Genomic DNA, 9,416 nt, shown 5'->3' with positions numbered 1-9,416 from the left:
CGAGTAAGACCCGAGCCAAGATCAAGAAATGGACGCCCAACCACCTGAGCCACAGGTACTCCTGGGAAGCATTGATTTTTTTTTAAAAAATATAATCTTAGTGTGAAATTTGGGGTAACTATTTCCCCTGGAAATTTATGGAATAGAGTTTTTCCTTCCAGAGGAAGAAAAATTGTTCATTTTCTTAGAAACTTCATTCAATATATGTCTTTAAGAAGCCAGAAATTTTTGTAAGTTTTTTATTGTCTAGAAAAATGGGGTCCTTCAGTCCACTGAATAGGCTCAAAATTAGAACACATTAACTAAAAAGCGCTTAACTAAAAAATTACAAAAGTAGAAGATCTCTGAAAAATACATTCCATATGGGACACACCAATCAGATACCGTTTTTTGACAGCATAAAATGCACTTACAGAACTGACCATCAGTATAACCATAAATTATTATATAAAGTATTTCGAGAGAAAAAAATTTGGTTATTTAGTCTTCTCTTCGATTGAGCTCTATGTAAATAGAAATATTCTCTAAGGACTACTTCTGGTATAAAAGTTAAACTGACCCAAAAGTATGTGTTGGGGGTGATATCGGGATAACCTGAGATTTTCGACGTTAAGTAAATGATCAAAACAGGTTCTTTAAATCAACCAGCATTAAAATATAAGCATAGAAATCGGAGTAACTGCAAAGCGCCATGACGTCACTGTTACCAATATTAACCAAAGAATTAGAGGAGTAAAAATATTAGAGAAGTGAGGCTTTCAGACCAAAATGGGGGGAAAAGAAAGGTTTGGATAAAATTTTAAGTACTCATGGATAATGAAACAATGGGGTCTATGTGAGAGTCAGTCTCCAAAATGGAGCAAGGAACTGGTAAGTAGACTCTGTTATCTTTAGGCAAGCCACTGCATGGGCGGAAGGGAGGGAGGAAGGGAGGAGGGAAAGAAGGAAGAGAGAAGGAAGGAATGGAAGAAATCGGCATTGCTAGGGAGTCCTTGGCTTCTCATTCCTTGGGGGACCTTTCAAGGGCACTGGCCTCCTTTACATGAAGGAAGGCAAAAGCCGACTTGACCGTGCCATCGCCACTCTGTTGTGAAAAGCAAAGGAAGGTGGCCCACAGAAAACCACAGAGTCCCGTGTAAGCTGTCCTCCAGTGAACAGGAACCAGGCTGAAGTTGGTCAGCTGTAACAGAAAGAAAGACTGTTCTAGAGCTCCATGTCAACCTCTGCCATCAGTTTGCATTTTTTAAAAAATTTTCTTTAAAAGATTTTATTTATTTGACAGTGAGAGAGGGCACACAAGCAGGGGGAGTGGGAAAGGGAGAAGCAGGCTTCCCACCGAGCAGGGAGCCCGATGCAGGGCTGGATCCCAGGACCCTGGATCCCAGGACCCTGGGATTATGCCCTGAGCTGAAGACAGATACTTAATGACTGGGCCACCCAGGCGCCCCATTAGTTAGCATTCTGAGTAGTTGGAAACTCACCTGCACAAAAGGCCAGTACATCAGACCGCTCTGGAATACAGAAAAACTCAATTAGTATGCCTTTTAATCACAAAGAAGCAATGCAGAAGATTAAGAAATACCAGGCAGATAAAACCCGGAGGTGAGATTGTATTTCAGACTAAGCCGATTACATCAGACTCCTTAAAGTCCCTCCAGTAGGAGAGGGTGGGAGCACTGCAAAGAGCTTGGAGGTGTGAGGCGATTACAGGAGTTATAGTCACAGGTCCAGAATGAAAAGACGTCCAGAATCAGCACCATTTCTGTTAAACTGCCACTTTCAAAATAACAACATATATGTATACGTTAGCCCAGGCAAATGCTACGGGAATATATTTATAAAAGGATCATCAGTCAAGTTTTAAATTTGTCATTCTTCATGGAATGATTTGTTAATAATATGTTCTACTTGGGTGTCTGGGTGGTTCATCACTTAAGTGTCTGCCTTCGGCTCAGGTCACGATCTCGGGGTCCTGGGATCGAGCCCATCTTGGGGCTTCCTGCTCAGTGGGGAGTCTAGTTCTCCCTCCCCCTTCCCCTCCTCACTCTCTCCTCTCTCTCTCTCTCTGATAAATAAATAAAATCGTTTTTTTAAAAACGATTTTATTTATTTACTAAGAGAAAGAGTGAGAGAGAGAGCATGAGAGGGGAGAGGGTCAGAGAGAGAAGCAGACTCCCTGCTGAGCAGAGCCTAATGTGGGACTCGATTCTGGGACTCCACGATCATGACCTGAGTCGAAGGCAGATCCTTAACCAACTGAGACACCCAGGCGTCCTAAATAAAATCTTTTTAAAAAGTAATAATATCTTATACTATTTCAGGCAGTAAGAGCCATAGGTGACTATTTTATCTAAAATGTTTGATTTTTTGTTGTTGTTAAAAAAAGATTTAAGGCAAATAATATATTCTATTATTTCTTACTATAGAACAAATTTAACTGACATTCTTGTGTATTACAAAATGCCCCCCAAAAGGGAATGATTTGTTGTTGCTGCTGTTTTGTTGGTTCTTGTTGTTTGGGGGAGGGGGAACAGAATTGCAGTCTTCAAAAATATTAATGTTGTAATAGGTAAGAGAAGGCTGAGGAAAAGTTCCCAATTAGTGGAGACTAAAGAGACCCAGCAACTGAACTCACTGTCTGACCCTAGATTGGATCCTGTACTAAATGGAAAAAGAGGGGCGCCTGGTGGCTCAGTGGGTTGAGCCTCTGCCTTCTGCTCGGGTCATGATCTCAGGGTCCTGGGATCGAGCCCCACATTGGGCTCTCTGCTCAGCAGGGAGCCTGCTTCCCTCTCTCTCTGCCTGCCTCTGCCTACTTGTGATCTCTCTCTGTCAAATAAATAAAAATTAAAAAAAAAATTCTTTAAAAGGAAAAAGAAATGCTATAAAGGCCATCAGATAGTCGATTGACAAACATGGCAGAAGGAAGGTGAATGAGATAAAAGGCTCACTACCATTGTTAAATGTACTGAAGTTGCTAACTCTGCTGGAGCTTCCTAGAGAACTATTTATTCTTAGAAAATCGATACTTAGAAAACAGATCCGTAAATGTCCTAGGGTAAAGGGTAATTCTGTGTGTCACTTAGTCTCAAATGCTTCCGGGAAACAGACAGAAAGATGGATGGATATAGATGGATCCAGCCAGAAAGTAATAATGGGCAAAACGTTAACCGTCAGTGACGATGGGTAAAGGGTATTCTTGGAACTATTCATGTTACTTTTCCATCAGTTTGAAATTATTTCCAAATTAAAGTTTTCAAAAACGATGAAAGAGATGAATGTAATTATCAGATAAATTTCTAAGAGCCCCCCTGAGCCCCCCTACCCTAGCTTGTGGAAAGAGACAGAAATGGCATGTCATCTGCAAAACACACACACACACACAAAAACAAACAAACAAAAAACCCCACCAAATCAACCAAAATCTCAAATAGTACCTACATGTCAGCAACAAATAAACTAGGCAGTGTCCTTTCTACCTTCATCCTAAGAATGTGGATTGGGCAGGGGGTTGACTCCTTTGCCACCAAAAAAAAAAAAAAAGCAAACAAAACAAAACAAAACAAAACAGTTCTCCTCTTACTCACATATCCTTTGGGCTACAAGAAAGCCTTTAGTGACAGATTCTTTTTGGATGCTTCTTGTCTTCTGACTCCTACCATTCGTGCTCTTGGTTTCATTGATCAAGTTGACTCGAGAGCCTGGTTTTAACCCATCTTCTCCCATATCTAACATCCCTAGCTCTGGGTTTTCCTCTGTGCACCTGGAAATCTCCATTGCATATTCTTTTTTTTTTTTTTTAAGATTTATTTATTTATTTGAGAGGAACACAAGCAAGAGGGAGCAGCCAGCAAAGGGAGAGGGAGAAGCAGACTCCACTGAGCAGGAAGCCCGATGCGGGACTCGATCCCAGGACCCTGAGATTATGACCTGACCCAAAGGCAGATGCTTAACCGACTGAGCCACCCAGGTGGCCCTCCCTTTGTATATTCTAAACGCATCTAGAATTCAGCATTTCTCAAACTGAAATCCTCTATCTTTCTTTTTCCAATTGGCTCACTATGTCCTCTCTCAAGTATTGAGTCACCACTCATGGAGTGACTCAAGCCAGAAACCTGTGGGTCATCCTCGATGGTCCTTGCCCATTACCCCGACCACCATTCACCCAGAGCTACCAATTCTGCCTCCTCAGTAGCTCTCCAGTCATCCCTATTCCCATTCCCTGTGTCTTATGTGAACTTGGTTACCATAACACTCCAGCTGGTTTCTCTTGCCACTGTTGCCAACATCCAGGATCCTTGGCATGACCTTCAACACCCAACAAAGTGGGTCTGTGTGTCTTCATTAAAGGAGGAGAATTTGAAGCATCTGCAAATCCCCGTTTAAAGCCCCTTTCTTCCCCAATTCTGCTGCTTGCTCTTTTCTTAAATGTTAAATGTATACACCTCCACAGGATCCATGACATAGTGGGAAAACATGTTCCTTTTTCCAAAATAGAGCCAAAGAAAATTGCATTCGGATGACGCAACAGGCTCACAATTTCTGCCCCAGGAGAAGTAACTAGTTCTGAATACTCTTTCCCCTTAAAAGGAAGAACAGGACCATCCCTGAGAATGTGGCCGCCACACTCCCTGTCATCTCCCTGCAACCATCAAGCGACAATGCTGATGCTGGGGCTCAGTGTCAACAGAAAATTCCAGAAGGAGTACAGGCAATAGCAGGTGTGGCTTGGCACGGCTTCTGATAGGGAATTAAGTACATGCGAAGCCCAAGGCCAGTCCGTATATTCTACAATCCTGAAACTTCACTTCATTGGGATTCGTAAAAATCAAGCTTCCTGTTGGCGAGAGATGGAAGGCATCCCTGCTTTTGGCAGGCCTCACAGATAGGGCTCAATAAATCTCCACTGAATAAGGTAATAAATATTTGTTGGACTGGGGTGTGAATATTTGCCCTGAGCAAACAGTACAACAGGCAACTTGCTTTAAGTCTAGAAGTAATCTTGGGGAACGGTATCCTTCACAAGGACTCAGCAGAATGGACACCTGGGAACATTGGCTCCGCAACAATTCCATTCATCACTCACATTCTGCTTTTCCTATTTTGCAATGGCCTCTTTGGCTCCAAAATTCACTAAATAAACTGTAGTCACTAGCAAGAGTAAATTTAAAAAACAGGAATCATTGCGAACACTGACCAAAACTCAGAGACACCGTGTCTCTCCTAACTTGGAAACACTCTTAAAGCTTCTTCTCGTTTCTCTCTCAAAACAAATTTAAGATCTCTCTGTCAAAATACTATACCCTTGTGCCAACCAATTGGAACCCTTAAGAATAGTTCTTAAAAGGCAGCTGGGTGGCTCAGTTGGTTAAGCTACTGCCTTTGGCTCAGGTCGTGATCCTGAAGTCCCAGGATTGAGTCCCACATTGGGCTCCTGGCTCAGCAGGGAGTCTGCTTCTCCCTCTCTCCTGCTCTCTCTCTCTCAAATAAATAAAATCTTCAAAAAAAAAAATTAGTTTTCTTAAAATGTATCTAATGTTACAAATATACTAAAAGATTTTGGTTGCCTTTCCAAAGTCTGTCTTACCTTGTACGTATTCCAGAATTTCTGTTTCAGGTCCAAAAATATGTCATCCTTTTCTTGGAGAATACTCATACCTATTTGTAAAAACACACACCACAGGAAATTTGCAAGACTCAGTAGAAAGAAAACTGTAACAGTTCAAGTTTTCTCTTCTCATATGCGAAGTACCCACAGTACCTCTCGTTCATTATGTCCCTTCTGACCTGACAATGACAACATACCTCCATTCTAAAATGAGATAAATCTTTTTAAAAAATAAGCAGAATTAAAAAAAATAAAACTAGATAAATCTTAAAGGAATGATAAATATGAAGTGAAAATAGCAGGGTACCAAAGAGATAGCAGAAAGATCTGTATTTATATATAAATGAGTTATATATAAATTGTAAGAGAATTCCCAGTGTTCAGAGAGCAGGACGATCAGTGACTTCTCTCCTCTGCCTTCCAAACTTTTTGTAAAATGTTTAACATTTTAAAAATTTAGGGTTCCTGGACGGTTGGTTAAGCATCTGCCTTCTGCTTGGGTCATGATCCCAAGGTCCTGGAAAGGAGCCCCACATGGGGGCTCCCTGCTCATTGGGGAGTCTGCTTCTCCCTCTCCCTCTGCCCCTCTCCCTGGCTTGTGCTCTAGCTCCCACTCATATGCATGCGCTCTCTCTCTCAAATGAATAAAATATTTAAATAAATTTCTAAAAATTTAATTTCCGTCTTAAAAAAAAAAAAGGCTGATGGATCCTGGGTATTTTGGCAACTACCAAGTTCCCATCAGCCTTCTAATCAGAATTATCCCAATCAGAATGTGAAAGCAGAACACCAATTCAGCCTTTCTAAAAACATCCTGAAAACTTTGTATGTTCAACAACCCTGAGAAGAAATTCAGGGAGCAAAGACAAAAATCCTCCTATTTTAGAAAGGAGTAAAAATAAAAGTGCTTTAAAAAGTTTCCTTCAAATACGATTAGGAGGAAGGGGAAATGAGTGGGGTTTTTTTAGTCAATTGCAAGAGCTTCTTAGAACAGGATTTAAAATACCCAGGCCCGAATTGGTAGTATCGGGTTCCACTAAATAATAATTAATAAGCACTAAGCACTTCTTATGCCTTATTTCATTGGACACCTGTTCCTCCCACCCACCCAAACAATCCACTGAGGCTGGGAGTTACAGAGGCAGAAAAGAAGCTCAGGGAGGTTAATATGGGACCAAGTCCAACCGAGGTGTGGATTCCAGGCCAGACCTCTCCATCACAATCCGAGCTCCCCAAGGTGGCTCCGGCACAAAGGATCACCTGATATAGGCAATTTCCAAGTCGGAAATGCCTTGAACAAACATCCGCCCCACCCCACCCCCCTCTCCGCTTTCACAAGAAAGGGAAGGAAATTGGGACAGAAATCTACAAAGCAAAGCAAAGCAGCCATCTGGGTCGGAATCCGAGTCAGGAGCCTCAGATTTAAATCACCGGCCTCCTGGGGCCCCTTCCGGGCTTCAGACATAACAACACTCAAGACTGAGAACTGGATTCTGTGGTCTTCCGGCAAGTCGGTTAACCTCTTTGGAGACTCAGTTTCCTTCTCTGTAACACGGGAAGAACAAAGAGGATCTGCCTCCTGGGTTGTTTGAGTTCCTAAAGGCTCAGCCCCTAGGTCCCAACTCCTTCACCAGGGTTCAAGGCAATTGTAGTGATGGACCTAAGGAGCCCCTCTGCAGATGTGGCCTGGAAGTCACACCGTGGGACCAGGCACCCAGCAGCGCCCCCTCCCTGGGTCCTTGATGTCGCTGCCCCCACGGACCCCATCGGCCCTGCGGTTGGCTGAGGCTTCCTCTGGGCTTTGTGAGAAAAGGAACCAGACCTGGCTCCCCAAAATAAGATCCAAAGGGCAGTGTCGGTCTCTTCAAGACACTGATGTGACTCCCATGACCTGGTTTAGAAGGCATTAGCAGCTACTGCAAAGAAGACCCTCTTGGGTCTTCTCTAGACCTTCTCTATCCCTAAATGCCAGGCCCAGGACCCTTGGCTTTTCTTGGGGAATTGGTGACAGCCCCCACCCCCCTCCCTTAAGGCTATTGAAAATGCTAGGGAGGGTGGAGGCCACAACAACCCGCCCACTGTTTCTGGTATTTAAGGCCCTAAGGAGGATTCCCAAAATCTGGCCTTTGGCCCCAGGGCGATTTTCTGAGGAGGGGCCTCCCAGGACTTTCACAGGCAGAGAGCTCTCCAAGGCAGGGTCCAAGGTCCACTCACATTTTCTTGGATTTTACAGAGGGACAGAACCCCAAAGGAAAATCTTGTTACCAAAGCAGGACTGAGGCCTTGAGCGTGAAGTTTCTGGGGGAATCTGTTGCTACCTCAGGTTCCACCTGCTCTGCTCCCATGGTCTTGAGGCCCGTTGCATTTGCTTGGTGTGTTGAAAAGGAGTGTCTGTCAGGGGAAAGGAGGCCCATAGTCCCTGGAGGGGATTTTCTTTGGAGCAGGACAGCCCGGTCCCACGACTGGGTCATAGCTCTGGCAGCCGCCATGGCCACAGGCTGTGATTGCCTCGACATTCATGTGGACCTTTTCCAGGAGGAAATGGAACCCCAGCCCTGCCTCCCTCCCGTTCTAGCCGATGCACCAGGCCCCCCTGAAACCTTTATACTCAACCCTGGAGTCCCAGCTGCAATCTGGGACCCTAACCCCTTCACTCCCCGGGGGCACCACCTTTCAACTTCTCCCACTTAATCTCTGGTTCCCAGACTTCTCGGCTCTGGAAACTCAACCCTGACCCTCTCAAGAAACCTCCTGAAATTCTGCCTCCACCTCCGCCCCCCACGGCCTCCTGCCCTAGTCGATCCCAGAGCCCCCGGCTCCCGCTCCATCCCAGTCCCCTGCAGCCCCCAGCCCTGGGCCCCGCCAGCCCCTGCCTCCAGTCGACCCAACCTTGGATCCTTTGCTCCCCTACCCCCCGGCGGATCTCGCCCTGGCCCCTAATTCCCATCCCAGCCCCTCACCGGCATAGAAGGCCGAGACGGCCACGGGCCCGCCGATCGCCTGGTCGCACAGCACCTTGGCCAGCACGGTGCGCGGCGCACGGCCCGGCAGCGCGCGCTCCAGCAGGCGCAGCCACACGTAGTTGAAGTTGGCGTGGAAGGTCACGGCCACGGTGGCCACGCGCCGCGTCTGCTGCCAATCGGCCGGACCACCCCGTAGCCGCTGCTGCAGCGCGTCGCCGGCGGAGAAGAGCGCCGCGTAGAGCAGCACATTCGTGGGCCACGGGTAGCGCCGGACCGCGCGCAGCATCGCGGGCCACCAAGCCGCCATGCCCGCGCGGGGGGCGCCCGCCAGCGACCGCCGCGCCGGCTCCCTGGGCCACGCCCGCCCGCCCGCCCTGCCCTCCGCGCCGCCTCCGCCACCTGCACCTGTCTTCCCAGATGCTTCCGAGCCATTGGGCGCCCCGAGCACACCCAACCCGCGCCGTCCAATCCCCTGGCCACTAGCCATTGTGGGGCTGAGCTTTAAAAATGCGGCCGGTCCACGGAATGCATGATCCATTTGCATGAAATGTCCCGAATAGGCTAATGCTTAGCGACAGAAAATAGACCCGTGGTTGTCAGAGAGTGGGCGGGGGTGGGGGGGATGCGAAGTGACGGGGTGTGCGGTTCTTTGGGGGGTGAAGTCTATGGTATGTGAATTATATCTTAAAAAAAAAAAAAGGTTGAAAGAGATGGGAAGAAAAGTGCGAAAAAAGGGATACCAAAATCCAGTAACCCAGAGGACGGTGTATGTTAAATGTTTATATGCAAAGAATTCATGGTTCCAACGCACGCAGCCCGGTGTCCTGTCACTTAGGAGACAAATC

General features: G+C 46.2%; 1 protein-coding gene across 1 annotated transcript; it reads right to left on the bottom strand.

Moving 5' to 3' along the window:
- Window positions 1–225: 225 nt before the first annotated feature.
- MPV17L (MPV17 mitochondrial inner membrane protein like) lies at window positions 226–8,888 on the bottom strand. The gene is made up of 4 exons (XM_044232561.1): window positions 8,569–8,888; window positions 5,588–5,658; window positions 1,482–1,511; window positions 226–1,180 (listed from the first exon to the last, which is right to left on the bottom strand). Exons 1-4 carry the CDS (start codon window positions 8,876–8,878, stop codon window positions 1,001–1,003), a joined length of 591 nt encoding a protein of 196 aa, XP_044088496.1. The 5' UTR covers window positions 8,879–8,888; the 3' UTR covers window positions 226–1,000.
- Window positions 8,889–9,416: the final 528 nt, after the last annotated feature.

The sequence above is a fragment of the Neovison vison genome, chromosome 14 (assembly GCF_020171115.1).
Source record: "Neovison vison isolate M4711 chromosome 14, ASM_NN_V1, whole genome shotgun sequence".
NCBI classification, from domain to species: domain Eukaryota; kingdom Metazoa; phylum Chordata; class Mammalia; order Carnivora; family Mustelidae; genus Neogale; species Neogale vison.
Note: the sequence above shows the minus strand (reverse complement) of the source record. Positions and strands in the feature narration are given on the sequence as shown.